The 15,379-nt window shown below is 39.5% G+C and overlaps 2 protein-coding genes across 5 annotated transcripts; one reads left to right on the forward strand and one right to left on the reverse strand.

Annotated features, from left to right (window-relative positions):
• Nucleotides 1-820: 820 nt before the first annotated feature.
• On the forward strand, nucleotides 821-8,429 carry LOC110094909. 4 transcript variants are annotated; one of them, XM_020820252.2, is made up of 3 exons: nucleotides 821-1,142; nucleotides 6,747-7,408; nucleotides 8,092-8,429. In XM_020820252.2, the coding sequence occupies exons 2-3, from the start codon at nucleotides 6,861-6,863 to the stop codon at nucleotides 8,159-8,161; spliced, it is 618 nt and encodes a 205-aa protein (XP_020675911.1). In that variant the 5' UTR covers nucleotides 821-1,142; nucleotides 6,747-6,860; the 3' UTR covers nucleotides 8,162-8,429. The 4 variants fall into 4 exon arrangements, with proteins under 4 accessions (XP_020675911.1, XP_020675910.1, XP_020675909.1 ...); XM_020820251.2 differs by having other exon boundaries at nucleotides 6,750-7,408; XM_020820250.2 differs by having other exon boundaries at nucleotides 822-1,142; nucleotides 6,832-7,408.
• Nucleotides 8,430-8,678: 249 nt separating this feature from the next.
• LOC110094908 (putative pentatricopeptide repeat-containing protein At5g09950) lies at nucleotides 8,679-12,472 on the reverse strand. The gene is made up of 2 exons (XM_020820249.2): nucleotides 12,348-12,472; nucleotides 8,679-12,157 (listed from the first exon to the last, which is right to left on the reverse strand). Exon 2 carries the CDS (start codon nucleotides 12,033-12,035, stop codon nucleotides 8,832-8,834), a length of 3,204 nt encoding a protein of 1,067 aa, XP_020675908.1. The 5' UTR covers nucleotides 12,036-12,157; nucleotides 12,348-12,472; the 3' UTR covers nucleotides 8,679-8,831.
• Between the last annotated feature and the right edge of the window lie 2,907 nt (nucleotides 12,473-15,379).

Genomic DNA, 15,379 nt, shown 5'->3' on the forward strand with positions numbered 1-15,379 from the left:
AAAGAGTAGGTGTTACACCTCATAATGAGGAAAAATTATTATGTCCGGACAAATTACCGAAAATTCAAACAAATATCGAGTAATACCGAGTGCTGTATCGAGCACGGTACCGAGCGCCTAGGTGACGTGGCGCTTTGTTATTGGTCCCTGGACGTGTTCGGTGTCCGGACACAATAATTACTCCATAATGAGGTGGTCGTGTTCCTTTATTTTCCTCATGTTTGTTTGTAGAGTATTTGTTACTTCAACACTTTTGGAATTATGAATATTTTTAGTTGGTTGGTTAGCAATTGTGGCTTTTGGGAAAGCTTAGTTTTACTTTGCCTTGGATCATTTTCTTCGATTCACTTATGCTCTCACTCAATCTGAGTTCTCACTATTTGGTTGAACGATAATGAATGTTTCTTCTACTAACATATTTTCCCTTGGAAGATCGTCTCAACAGCCAAGATTCCTTTAGGGTGGTAGATTTAGCAACTAGGAGAGATTTTCTAATTTGATGTGATTCTTTTACTATCTTGGAGCACTTTGCTCTTTTTGAGTTCCATTTGTATCAACTAGGCTTTTTGTTAGTTCTTTTATTTGCTATTTGTTTTCAGCATTATATTTTTTGATGCAGCTCTTTTTGCTATTATCATTACCTTTTGAGTTATTATCTTTTATACCTTTGGTGTTATACAAATATTATAATTAATTTTAATAATGAATACAATTAAATTCTACTCCTAATATTTAAATAATAATAATAATAATCAATTGAGAAGTCGCGATAATTTCAAAACCAAAAAAACCAAATAGCGTTCCCATTCTGACGAATTGATTAGTTGACCACTATTCAGTCGATCCCGAATCCCATCACCCAAGACCACAAGATCGTACAGCTCTGATTACGCCCAAGTCCGGAAGTCCCCGTCCCCCGAATCATAAAAACCATATTAGCTTCCCGGTGTTCTAGCGACTCACTGGACACGAACCAGACGAACGAACACAGAAAAAATACAGTATCAAGATCAGCAGAGAGGCCAGTCCCTCGCCGATCTCCTTGCTGAACTCCGAGATCTGTTCGGAGTTCTGGCCTCTATTCCACTTGAGATCCTTCTCGGCCGAGTTTTCGAAATCAGTGGAGCTTGGTTTTCTTGCAGGTATATGTCTCTTTTGTTTTTTGATTACTTTCTCAGATCCTCGCGCTAATAAGTTGGCACATAGTGGCAGAAACCCTAGTTGGAGGGTGTAAGAACTGAAGCATATCCAGATGATGTCCGAGTTTTGTATTTTAGATTCCTTTTTTATGACTGACTGGTTTATTTTTGTTCTGTGGGTAACTAGTAGTGATGACACATGGTTGTTTCTGTGCTCCGATAAGATGATTTTGCAATTAGTTGCTGCATTCCCGGTGCTTGAATTTTTTCGCCCATTTCTGTTTAGTTGATTTTAATGGCTTTGGGACCATGCTATATAGTCTTTGAATTTTTGCTGATTTACTGTCATAAGCATATGAGTTCATTCATCTACTATCACATTAACTTAATCTAATCACTCTTGCAATTTACGAATATGCAAATACTGATAATTTAGAGTTATGGGTAATCTTTTAGATGTTATAAAAAATAGCCCGAAGGGGGCTGTTTGGCAACTGGAGTTATACCCCATTTGAGCATGATTTAGGGTAAATCCTGCCAAATAGAATTTACGCCCCCATTGGAAGTTACGGTGAAATAAATCCTCTGTCTTTTCTTTTTTGCGGTAAATCCCGGATTTACGCTGCAATTCGACGGATTTAAGATTTCAGGGCGCCGGAGAGAGGGATATTAACTACAATGCTGACGTGGCTCAATCCACATAGCACTCACCTCAATGTACTTTCTTGTAGTTAGCGTTACTATACTTTCTTGCTATTTCCTCATTGCCTTTATCTATATATTATGCTCTGTACTCTATACATGGATGAATTAATATAGTAAAAAGCTTTTCCCTGGTTTCATTCTTCTCCCTTTCCCACACTTGTTCTTGCGTCTGTTCTATGTCGTGTATCTCTTTCTACATGGTATCAGAGACTTGATCCTACCCTCCCTTCTCGCTCCCCATGAATTCATCTGCAGCTATGTCATCAACCAACCAAATCGAAGCATCTCATCCCGCCGACTCCTTTACCTCATTGAAAATCCCATCCTCCCTCAAATTCTTGATGAGCAACATCAAGAACGTCATCGTTCATCCTCTCACAGTTGATAACTACCCTCTTTGACGATCTCAAGTTCTCAAATTATTCCACGCAAACGGCTTTGAAGGGTTCTTGGATGGATCAACCACCCGTCCGACCCAATCTATTCCCACTGAAGACAGCCGGCCTTCCACGGACTCTCTCTCCATCAATTTGACCCTGTTGGACCAAAATCTTGCTGTCGTGCTATACTCCGTCATTTCACCCGCAATCTTACCTTATGTTCTTTCAATTGATCACTGCGCCGACATCTAGACTACGCTAGATCGGTGGCTTCAATCCTCCACTTCAAGAATTATACAGCTCAAGAACGAGTTGCATTACTTATCTATGAAAGACAAATCCATGAACGCAATACCTTCTTGACGTCAAAGCGAAGGTGGACGCACTCGCCACCGCCGGAGCTCCAGTCGATATCGAAGATGCCATACATTATACATTGAATGGTCTGCCACCTCTCTACCAAGCATTCAAGACAACCATCCGAACAAACCTTCGCCCAGTTAGCCTGGACAAATTATACACATTATTATGCAGCAAATAACTCAATCTTGCGCATGAGATCACCAAAGAACTTCATTCGCTACAAATTTCTGGCAGCACAATAGCCCTTAAGGCGACTCACGGACGTGGTCGCGGTCAAACCTCCTTCTCTCGCGGTTGATCCAATGGTTGCTCATCAAACAACTCCAACACTTATCGTGGCGACAAATCCCAACGACCCTTGGTCACCTGCGAAATCTGCAGCAAGAATGGCCATTTGGCCTTCAAATGCTGGCATCGGCATGATGACCTTTACAACACAGACCCACCGTCCGCACTCTTTACCTCCCTGACATCACCCACCACGACGGATTGGTTTCTAGACAGCGGCGCATCCACGCACCTCACGTCTGACCCAAGTCAATTGCAAAATCCTCAACTCTACAACGGCTCAAGTTAAGTCATTCTTGGTAATGGTCATCAATTACCAATTCACACTACCGTTAAAGGAATTCTACCTACACCAACAGGTAACCTTAAATTGACTAATCTCAATCTTGTTCCAAATCTTTCTTTCAATCTCTTATCTGTTTATAAATTAGCAACATATAATAACTGTCTAATCACTTTTTCATCTTATGGTTATCAAATAAAGGACAAGACGACCAACCGCCTTCTTCTCAAAGGTTCGTGTATTAACGGACTCTACCCGCTTCATAACAGTCTTCCCAAAGATTCCACAACATCTCAGTTAGCTCTCCTCTTCGTCCAAGCTGTCCAAGACTTATGGCACCATCGGCTCGGACATCTGTCCTCTCACACTCTTTCTATCATCGCTATACATCAGCCAAACATTTATATCCCCACTAAATCCCACATGTGTAACACTTGTAAAATGGCAAAAAGTCATTGCTTACAATTTTTTAGTTCTCAAAGTGTAACTACTTCTTCATTTTCTTGAGTCCATTCTGACGTTTGGGGCCCTTCCCCAATTATCTCTACTCAAGGCTATCAGTATTTCGCTCTATTCATTTTCGATTATTCAAAATACACTTGGGTGTACCCTCATGTTCAGAAATCTGATGTGCCGAATAAGTTTCTTGAATTTCAAAGAATGGTTGAATGATAATTTCCATAAAAAATTCTTAAACTTCGTACAGATGGGGTGGGGAATTTATTAATAACAAATTCAAAACTCTCCTCCAACATAGTGGCATTATTCACCAATTCACCTGCCCCTACTCACCCTCTCAAAACAGAGTGGCGGAACACAAACATCGTCACTTAATCGAAACAACTCGATCTCTTCTCCTAGAAGCTTCTCTCCCACAACACTTATGGGTCGATACTCTCTTGACAACCGCCCACCTTATCAATTGTCTACCCTCCCACAACACCACCAACAAATCTCCCTACGAGCTTCTTCATCAAAATCAACCAAATTATATCCATCTTCGGGTATTTGGATGTCTTTTCTATCCATGACTAAAACCATACTCCCAAAACAAACTGTACCCTCTTTCAATTCCTTGTGTCTTTATCAGGTATGCCTCCTCCCAAAAAGGATACAAGTGCCTGGATCCAAACTCAAACAAAATATACACATCTCGCCACATCATCTTCAACGAGGCTATCTTCCCTTACTCCAACCAATCTACCCACCAATCGAACTCACCATCCAAACATCTCACAACTCCACCCTTACTTCTTGTTCCCACATCCAAACTTCCCTCATTCACGGGCACAATCACATATCTTACCCACAAATCCCACCTACATCAACTACTATCAATCCTCTCCAAATCCCCACTCCACCAACACTCAGTTCAACTTCTTCCATCGCTCACACCACGATCTTTAATTCGGATTAACAGCATCACCAAGAAATTCATGCATCCGAAGCAGTTCGGCCATCCTCTTCACACCACATTATTATTAGATTCAAAATCAGTTCTCTCAAACCCAAACAAATATTTGATCTAGCTCATATCCTTCAACCTACCGAACCAACCACATACAATCAGGCTGCCAAGTTTAAACAATGGCGCACAGCCATGCCCCAAGAATTCCAAGCCCGTCAAGCTTAAGAAACCTGGGATTTAGTTCCTCCTGCACCAAATCAGAATGTTTTGGGATGTAAATGGACTTTCCACACCAAATTCAACTCTGATGGCTCGTTCGCTCGTTACAAAGCTCGGCTGGTTGCCAAAGAATTCAACCAAGAACATGGCCTAGACTATCGAAAACCTTCAATCCCGTAGACAAAATGCCAACAATTCGCGTACTTATTCTCATCGCATTACAACACAACTGGCCAATACATCAGCTCGACGTCTCAAACGCATTCCTCCACGGCAACCTCTCAGATACGGTCTACATGCATCATCCTCCGGGATTCCACGATTCTTTTCATCCTACCTATGTTTGCAAACTAAATAAAGCCTTGTACGGTCTCAAACAATCACCCTGAGAGTGATACACCACTCTCTCTAATCACTTGCAAAGCTTCGGCTTTCACATCAGCTTTTCTGATCACTCCCTTCTCACATACAAATCTGGAACATTACGTATCTATACCCTAATCTATGTAGGCAACATTCTCTTAACCAGGAACTCTACCACTGAAATCAATAGACTCCTATCAAATCTACACGACAAATTTCGTCTATGCAATCTTGGGTCATTATCCCAATTCCTTGGTATCCAAGCCGTTCCTATGTCCTATGGCATACTCCTCCACTAACAATCCTACGCACGAAGCATGATTGAGCACGGGAATGCAGAACTCCAAACCTGTCTCAACACCCATCTCATGAGAAACAGTCACTACCGATAAATCACATGAACCATTCTCCAATTCCCAATTGTATCGTCACTTAATTGTATCCCTTTAATATTTAACTCTCACTCGCCCGGACATCCAATTCGCAGTCCATCTATTATGTCAACATATGCACAATCCTCTCAACACTCATTACGACGCTTTCAAATGTCTTCTTTGTTACATTCAAGGATCAACCAACACAGGTCTACCTTTACGCAAGGACAACCTCACTCTCCGTGGCTATATAGATGCGGGCTGGGCCAGCAACAGCCAAGACAGGAAGTCCATATCTGGCTACTGTAATTTTTTAGGTAACTCTCTTATTTCATGGCAGGTCAAGAAACTAAACAGGTTGCCCGGTCACCCACAGAGGCTGAATATCGAGCCTTAGCCGCTGGCGCTGAGGCATCCAAAGTCATCTGGCTACGATGACTTATTGAAGACTTTCATATACCTCAGATCAACCCAACTACATTTTATTGCGACAAGACATCTGCAATCGCACTATCCAACAAACATGTATTCCACGCTCTCACAAAGCATATTGAGGTTGATTGTCACTTCATCAGGGACTGCATTCGGAACAAGCATCTAGCCGTCCACCATATCTACGCTACAGACAAGCTTACAGATTTATTTACCAGGGGGCTGTTAACTACAATGCTGATGTGGCTCAATCCACGTAGCACTCACCTCTATGTACTTTCTTGTAGTTACCGTTATTGTACTTTATTGCTATTTCCTCATTGCCTTTATCTATATATTAGGCTCTATACTTTGTAAATGGATGAATTAATATAGTAAAAAGCTTTTCGCTGGTTTCATTCTTCTCCCTTTCCTGCACTTGTTCTTGCGTTTGTTCTGTGTCGTGTATCTCTTTCTACAGGGGAGAGCGGACCGCGGAACCTGGCTTCCAGCATCAAGTTACAAATAACTCCCTTAAATCCGATTACATTGCTGAACAGCTCAAGAGGATTTAATAGAATTTAATCTTACGTTACCAAATAGTTTTCTGGATTTAACTTTAGCTAGCAGGATTTATTAAATCCGGATTTATAGGATTTAGTAAATTCTATTCAAGTTAAATCCTACTTGTTGCCAAACAGCCCCAAAAATTCACCATATATGGGAAAGCAAGCCTTCCACCACAATCTTCTCTACTGCCATGGACGTTTTGAAATTCTTTATGGACTGATATAGTATCTTTGTTCCTTTTAGCAGCTCATTGTAGCATATTGAAGGATAAATGTGTTATTTCATGGTTTGAAGGCTTCAGGAGACTCAGTTTTCTTATGCATTTTAGGTTAGAACAGATTTATATGAGCTGTGGTAATGCTATTCGCAGTGGAAGGAGGAGGTTTCTTTTCCTCTTCAGCATCAGGATACAGTAGTGGTCTTGCCCTTCTGCTTCTTAGGCACAAAAATGAAGAAAGAAACATGAGAATTTCTCCTTGGAATCAATACCAATTGGTTCATCAAGATGTGGGTCATGATGTAAAGCTCGCCTCTTCAAAAAACGAAGCCCCGCAAGGATGCTCTTCCTTCTCATGTTTTGGGTGTGGATCTTCCTGTGATGATGGATCATTGCATCCTGAATCGGGTCCTTCTCACAATTCTGAAACTTCGACGGAAAATCCTTCAGATAGAATGAAGGTCACAGTCAGTGTCTCGTCTGATGAGAATGAAAGGAAGATATGGCTTAAGAGTAGTCTTAAGAAACCATCGACAAATTGCTGTGTTTTGCTTAGTGATGGTGATGCTGCACGCAACTCCATGGAAGAGGTTCAGAGCAACGTATCATGTTTTACTGGAAGGAGAAAAGTTCAATGGTCAGATACATGTGGCAAAGAACTTACCGAGATAAGAGAATTTGAGCTAAGGTACTTCATTACTTTTTATTAATATGTCTATCGCAAACCTTGTTGAGCCTAACTCCCAAATACGATGGAAAAATATCACAATTAAGTTATATATATTAATTACAACTTAAAAATCAATTAATTAGTTTGATGCGAGCCTCCAATATCCTAACTATCCCATATCCAAAAACTTCCAGTATTGCAAATCGTTGACTTGAAAGGTACAGCAGCCTTTGATTAACTTTCCATTTATCCCCACATTTGTGTTGTAAATTCAAATTATTTGTGGCCCATTTCTTTGGCTGAAATAACTTTTTTTTTTTGAGTTAGTCAAATACTTCCATAGAAAAAAAAAAAAAAAAAGATGTGTCATGTGTTTGGTCATAAACATTTGAGTGATGTGCAAATAAGGTAATGTGTTCTGTTAGTTGTTTTGCTTTTATTTATTTATTTATTTGTTTTTCCATTAAGTTGGAATATGGATTCTTTATGCCCATCAAACATCTTAAGACTGCTATTTCTACTATAATGTCCTTATCTTTATTCCGCTTTATACTTTAAATAATAATAATAAGCTTTTATCCTAGGATGTGTGTATTAATTATCTTCAATTACACTGAATGTTTGCTTGCCACTTCTGTCCATCAATACTGGTATTTAATGTTAGTTGTGTTGATAAACGCTAAATTTATCTCATTTTGCAGTGATGATGGTGTTTCAGAGGACGATTTAGAGCACAAGCAGGCCAGAAGATGCGAGTGCGTAATTCAGTAGGGTGTGTCTTCCACTTTTTTGAGATTTGTGATTGCAATATAAGGATGGCAAGAAAACTTTTTTTTTTCTCTCTTTTTCCTTTTTCTCTCTAACCTTTTCTTTTTTGTTTCTGCTATTGGTCTTAGTCGCAGCATTAACTCAAATCCTTGTTTATCAACCAACCTTAAGGATTTCAATTTTGTTCAACCACTGGCTGCTTAAGTTTTCTTTGTCTTTTTGTTGCAGCTGCTTTTGTCAAAGGTTTATTGTATATGATTTCATTTTATCATTTTCCTTGTCACCAACATTTTATGAGTGTCATTCAAATGGTTGCTTCGTGGAGTTTTAAGATATAAAATTTGGAAATTAAAAATGGGTCCAATTGTTGATCAAACTTTGATGATAATGTTTTAATACTTCGGAATTTAAAGGTAGTCAAATTCTGGTAAGGATATCCTCACAGTTAAATATCCAATGACATGAATAACTTAAAAACAGTATCGGAAATTAAATAATCCATGACTTTGCTAATAAAAAATATAAAAGGATTCTTGCTCAATTCTCTAATTTGAATTGGCTTAGGAATGGATGCTTTAGTTCTTTTTCGATCATTTCGGATTTGGGACAAATATTTTATTCTGTTGCAAACTTGCAAAGCCCAAATTGAGAAACGCAAGCAAGACAGGATAATTCACCAGAAATCCCCACAGGAACACCTTCCATCTTCAAAGTGATGGAATCTATTATAATCCCTTAGAATTATTTGCCGTCCAACAATCTTAGAAATGTAGCAAAAAGCCAAGTGGCAATCCCCACAAACTCTAAGGTTTTTCATGATCCTTATGGGTATCCCTAAAGATCTGGTCAGGATGAATGCAAGTGCAAGCTTCTCGCTATGGTAACTGAGCAGTTCTTCCTTGCTCTCTGCTTCAAGGTCGTACCAAGCAAGCTCAGTTTGAGGAACATAGCCTATTTCCTTCATCTTCTGTTTTAGAAAATTTAGCTTTTCATGTATCTTCTTCATATCCGGGTGCGAGCTATCTCCAGATTGAAAGACATGGACGCCATCCCTAAGAGTGACCCAGCTACAACCAGCTTCTTTCTTCATTTGTGCACCCCTCAAAGAAACCCTAGCCCTTGCTACGCCTTCCCATCTCCCTTTAGAAGCATAAAGATTAGAAATAAGTACATAATTCACTGGATTATGAGGTTCTAGTTCAATAAGCATTTCTGACGCTTGCTTGAACAAGTTTGTCTTCTCTCCTCTTTTCGATCTGCAACAAGCCCCCAGCACTGTCCTCCATATGAGACTGTTAGGGACAATTTTCATTCCTTTCAAAAAGTCTTCCATCTTGTCAATCTCACCTGCTCGACCCAAAAGATCCACTACACATGAATAATGCTCGATCCGAGGAATCAAATTGTATTCCTTGCTCATAGATTCAAAAGAATCTAGCCCTTCTTTCACTAAACCAGCATGGCTGCAGGCAGAGAGGACTCCAACAAAGGTGACATGATCAGGCTGAAGGTTACTATCTTGCATCATTCTGAACAGCTCTAAAGCCTTGGCGCCTTGCCCATGGCGAGCATAACCTGAGATCATAGCATTCCAGGTGTACTCATTTTTCAGAGGCATGAAGTTGAAGACCTTTGAAGCATAGTCTATTCTTCCACATTTGGAGTACATGTCAACAAGCGCGCTCTCAACTACAAGATCAGATTCCAGTTGAGTCCTAATTCCAAAAGCATGAATCTCCATACCTCTTTCCAATGCTGCCACAGAGGAACATGCACTTAGAACAGTGGTGAAGGTAAAACAATCCATTTTCTGGTCATTACGTATCATAAGCCAAACAAGGTCCATGGCCTTCGATAGGAGTCCATTGTGAACATAACCAGACACCATAGAATTCCACGAAACATCATCTTTCCTGTAAGACATTCGGGCAAAGAGATTTTCACTAGATTCCATGTCCCCTGACGTAGCATAGAGGGACAAAAGTGCGTTTTCCACAGCAGTTTCCTCAGACATTCCACTCTTCTCAGAGAGACTGTGTACCTGCTTCCCAAATTCAAGAGCGGAAAATGGAGTTAAAGCTGCGAAAAGGTTAACAAATGTCACTCTATTTGGCTTCCATCCGCTTTGCATCATATCTGAGAAAAGTGCTTGTGATTCCTCCAAGGGTGCCTCAGAACTGGCTAATACTCCGAGCATAGAATTCCATGAAATTTGATCATAATCGGACATTGACATGAAGATTTTCCGACATTCTGGCATGCTTGCACATTCTCCATACATTGCTATGAGCGAATTTGATACAGAAATATCTGTATCAAGCCCTACTTTGGATGCAACACAATGCACTTGTGTACCCATTCCTAAAAATCTCAAGCTTGTGCAAGAACTTAGTGAACTAATTATGGTATAAATTGAAGGTACAACACCGCTTTCCATCATATCAGAAAAACATTTTAATCCCTCCACAGAACGTCCATTCTGATCAAGAGCAGCGATAATAGAATTCCAAGACACCTGATCTTGAGTGTTCATGCATTTAAAAACCATGAGAGCTTTGTTTACAGCACCGCATTTAGAATACATGTTAATAAGCCCATTGTGCATAGCAATCTTGCAATCAATAAGACCACTTCTAATTACAAGACCATGAATCTCACGCCCTTTTCTCCTCCCTTCATCCAAGCTCTCAAATTCGGTCAATGCACTTAAAAGAACCACATGAGAATCACAGTTTTTCATAACCAGATCACCTGCCTCTATGAAAACTTCCATTGCCTCTTCTCCGCGATTTTGCTTGATCAATCCAATCATCAAACCATTAACAGTAACTGAATTCCTATCACTCAGCTCCAAGAAGACTTTGCTAGCAATATCAAACAGGCCATATCTTGAAAATGCACTAACCATAGCGCTGCCAACATAAAGGTCACTCAAAAATCCAGACTTGGTAACTCTTGCGAGTATCTGTTCAATTAAACATGAGCTAGAACACATTATACCGAATGGAGAGCAAGCATAACTCACTGCTATCAAACTTCCAAGTGTATACTCATTCGGCTTTAAGCCAGAATAACTCACTTCTCCCTGCATCCTTGAGAAGTAGTAAAAAGCAGAAGCAGCATCTCCTCTCTGAGAATGCACAGAGATGATTGAATTCCATGAAATAGTATTTTTGACTGGTGTGCCATTAAACACTTCATCAGCATATCTTGCTGGTTCAAGAAAGAAGCTTCCGTACATCGATATCAATGAATTACACACCACAGTGTCAAGGGAATACTTGCTTTTCATAACCATTGCATGTATCTGTGTGCCAAGACTTGACATATGAGGGCCCAAGTCCTGACATGCTCGAAAAATGCTACCAAAAGTAAATTGTGTTGGCTCTAACCCAGTTGAGAACATCAATTTGAACAGTCGGCAGGCTTTCTCAGGCAATGCCTGCTGGGTATACCCAGCGATCAAGCAAGTCCAGGAAACGTTGTTCCTTTCAGGCATTTCGTCAAAAACCTGTTGTGCACACTCCAAAGAGCCAGTCTTGGCATATAGATTGACCAGACTGTTCGATAAGAATAAATCTTTGGGAATTTTCTTGATAAGTAGCAGGTGGAGACTTTGGGCATCACTGCTGTTGCAAGAGCCAAGGTAGCTGTGGCCGATATCATTGCAGAAGTGGCCGGGCTCTTGTAGGATTTTTGGATTGTTGTTTGCGAATCTACTGATTTGTTTGAGCGGAGTTGATGAAGAAAGATAAAAATTTGGATGTTTGGGGTTTCTAAGAGACTTCGGAGGTAGCAGATGAGAATAATGGTAAGAATTTGAAGAGATCTGTGGTTGGAGATTCAAAAGCGATAGGAAACCGAATTGGCGGTTCATGGCGGCCAAAGAAGTTGACAACGCGAATTCATAATTGATGCGCCGATTTTGGCGGGCAACGATTGAGTGATCGCCTCTAATTACCTTGTTGCTGCACAAATTCCATGTTGATGTGATGTTATCTGTTAAAAAAAATTTGAACTCTTATAAGAGATGCATAATTTTAAAGTGTAGAAGGGATGAGAGAGAGAGGCTTTAACTGCATCTTAAATGAATTGTCCTAAATGTTTAATCAAATCTTTTTTTTTTTTACATTTAGACTAATCAAAGCAAACTCATACACACCGCATACATATGACTAGAACTCAATACCTCTTAGTTGGTAGCCTAACCTTCCAACAAAAAGATCGAGGTGAACTGATAGAGCAGGATGAGTTGAGTCAAGCTATTATGACAATTGTGTGTGAGAGAGAAAAATATCACGAGGAAAATCTTAGAAAGATTCCAAGAATAACTTTAGTAATATGGAGTTTCAACATCTAGTTTAAGATTATATAATGCATATTCTCAACCAATCATTCCTTATTTATAGGTGAGAATCAAAATGAGTGTAATGAAGTGGCTACATAGTGTGATTTCATAGAAAATACTTGATTTAGATATGATAAAGGCTATGATTTTAGTTAGCAGTTTATTGCTAGTCGAGAACTTTGAGTGAGTTAGTGAGTATTCTTGAATTATTCTGGCAAGAGAACCCCTTATAACTATTTTGTAAAAGCTTACTTAGGTGTAGAACTTAAGAAGTAACATTTTTTGTTACTCTTTATTTGAATGTTTCAATGAACTGTGCGCCATCTTAAAATAACTAATGCCCACACAGACTAGGTGAGTATTTATGAGTTAATATGAGAGAATCCATCCTCTTAAGCACAACATTTACCCACTAGAATATAAGATGAAAGAGGCATATCATGATTAACACGAAGAAAACTTCATTTGATATGCTCTTTAAAAAACTATTCTAACAAAAGTAATTAATTTTCACATAAGTAATATGGTCAAGTAGTTGAGTTCCTTGGGAAAACAAATTTGGCAAATGGACAATTTAACGAGTTATTGAGTGGGTTTAATAGGTCAGAACTGAGCATCAAATTTGTGTTGATTCATAGGTAACATTAACCTTAGTGAAAAATAAATTACATGTGGTTCATAACCATTTATTTATTGAGCCCAAGTTAGGGTTTCATGATGAATTCATCTAACCCGACAAAATATTAGTATAAATTAGATTCTCAATTCTCTTATCTCTTTTGAAAACCCCATTAGAGTATGATAATAAATGTTAATTCAAACCCAATTCGACATGTGCGGCTTGGATTTAGTTAAGAGCATTGGCTCTTAAAAGTGCATAGATCTTCAACATATTTTTGATACATTACAGGAATGCCATCAAATGTGAGGTTTGTAGTTCATTTTTGGTGTCTTACTACTTATACTTCAACCGAAATTCTTATCCAGAGATTGCTTGTGTTCTTTTCCTTTGCAATCATGTAGAAATTTGAAAAGCTTTTTAGCTTTGGTGTTGTTGATGAGCTTAGAAGGAAATGCAAGTAGGCTACAAAATTAGAGCTTAACAATCTACAAAGGGGTTTTATTTAACTTATATGCAGTGGCGGAGCCAAATATTTTATTGGGGGGAGGGGGCTAAATTAAAATAGTTTTGTATGCCATCTCATCTCTAATGTTAGAATACATTAAAAAAGTTTTGTTTGCGTCTCATTACCAGAGCCAAGAGGGGTTGTAAGATCAAAATTAAGAATGCAAATAAGATTGCTTAGAGCTTAGAAGACATAAATATCTTCCACATGCATTCTTCGTTAAGGAGCAAGAGAGGAGCGAAAGGGAAAACAAAAGCCTTGCTCTAGGTCATGAGTCACGAGTCATGAAAGAGGACGAAAGGGTAAAATGAAGTATTCTGTTTGGGTCGAGGGAAAGCAAGTTGTTTAGGGGCGGTCTCCATTTGGGCCTGCGCACGAGGAAGAGAAATTCACTCGAGGTTGCATACACATCAAATTTGAAAATTTTTAATACAACATTATTAAATTAATTATCAAATTTGAAAATCATTAACAATAAATTCAATATGCATGTGCAAAAGATTGACATATATTAAGTTATATGTTTATTGTGTCCTGGAATATTCGCAATGATAGTGAAATATTTGTTTAACGTCTTAGCTTTGTTTGAAGATCCAGCACACAATCAGATAAATAGAGGGTACAACATTAATAAGAGATGCCAGAGTTTTTACATTGAAACCTTTAAAAAGGGGGAAAAATCATAGGGTCTATCCCAATTTGAAATGATCCACTAGTATTTATAGTTAATTGCAAATGAGGCCCTACCTTGAGGGAAGGCTTTGGCTTAATGTAAAAAATATACATCATATGGAGTGCATTACATGGTGGGAATATGAAGAATCACTATTGACGCGTTCATTTTGTCGGAAAGGATCATAATTGGTGGGCGATTGAGGTTGGAAAGACCATTATCTGGTGAAGGACGTTAGAAGGACCAAAGTCAGTAGGGTGATGGAGGTCGAAAGGACCTTAGTTGGTGGGCAATGGAGGTCAGAAAGATGGTTGTCTGGCGATGGAGGTCAGAAGGATCGTAATCGGCGGGTGATGGAGGTCGGAAGGACGTTGTCTAGAGACGAAGGTCATAAGGACTGTAGTCAGAGGGCGATGGAGGTTGGAAGGACCATTGTTTGGCAACGAAGGTCTGAAAGATTATAAACACCAGGAGACAGAGGTCGGAAGGATCGTAGTTAGCATGCTATGGATGTAGGAAGGACCGTAGTCAGTGGGCGACATAGGTTAGAAGGACCGTAATTAGCTGGCGATAGAGGTCAAAAAGATTGTTGTCTAGCGATGGAGGTTATAAGGACCATAGTCGGCAGGTGATGGAGGTCGGAAGGATAGTTTTCTGGCAATGAAGGTTAAAATGATCGTAGTCGTCAGGCGATGGAGGTCAGAAGGACCATAGTTGATGAGCGATAATGGTCGAAAGAACTTTAGTCGGCGGATGATAGAGGTCAAAAGGATTGTAGTCGGTGAGTTATAGAGGTAAAAAAAATTGTTGTCATCAGGCAACGAAGGTCGAAAAGGCAGTTGTCTGGTGATAAATGTCGAAAGGATCATAGTCAGCGAAGGAGGTTAGAAGGACTGTAGTCGTGTGGTGACGAATGTCAGAAATACGGTTGTCTAGCGACAAAGGTCAGAAGGACCATAATCGGTGAAGGAAGATAGAAGGACCATAGTCGGCTAGCGATGGAGGTCAAAAAGACCATTGTCTGGTGATGGAGGTTAGAAGTGAAAGTTCGTTAGGGATGTTAAGCCCGATTA

This window comes from Dendrobium catenatum, unplaced genomic scaffold (assembly GCF_001605985.2).
Source record: "Dendrobium catenatum unplaced genomic scaffold, ASM160598v2 fragScaff_scaffold_307, whole genome shotgun sequence".
Taxonomy (NCBI): domain Eukaryota; kingdom Viridiplantae; phylum Streptophyta; class Magnoliopsida; order Asparagales; family Orchidaceae; genus Dendrobium; species Dendrobium catenatum.

Bases quoted from the DNA above. Each gene is read 5' to 3' on its own strand.
- LOC110094908 (XM_020820249.2), bottom strand. From the start codon at position 12,035: ATGAACCGCCAATTCGGTTTCCTATCGCTTTTGAATCTCCAACCACAG.
- LOC110094909 (XM_020820252.2), top strand. From the start codon at position 6,861: ATGCTATTCGCAGTGGAAGGAGGAGGTTTCTTTTCCTCTTCAGCATCA. The intron at 7,409-8,091 runs GTACTTCATTAC...CTCATTTTGCAG, and splicing joins ATAAGAGAATTTGAGCTAAG to TGATGATGGTGTTTCAGAGG.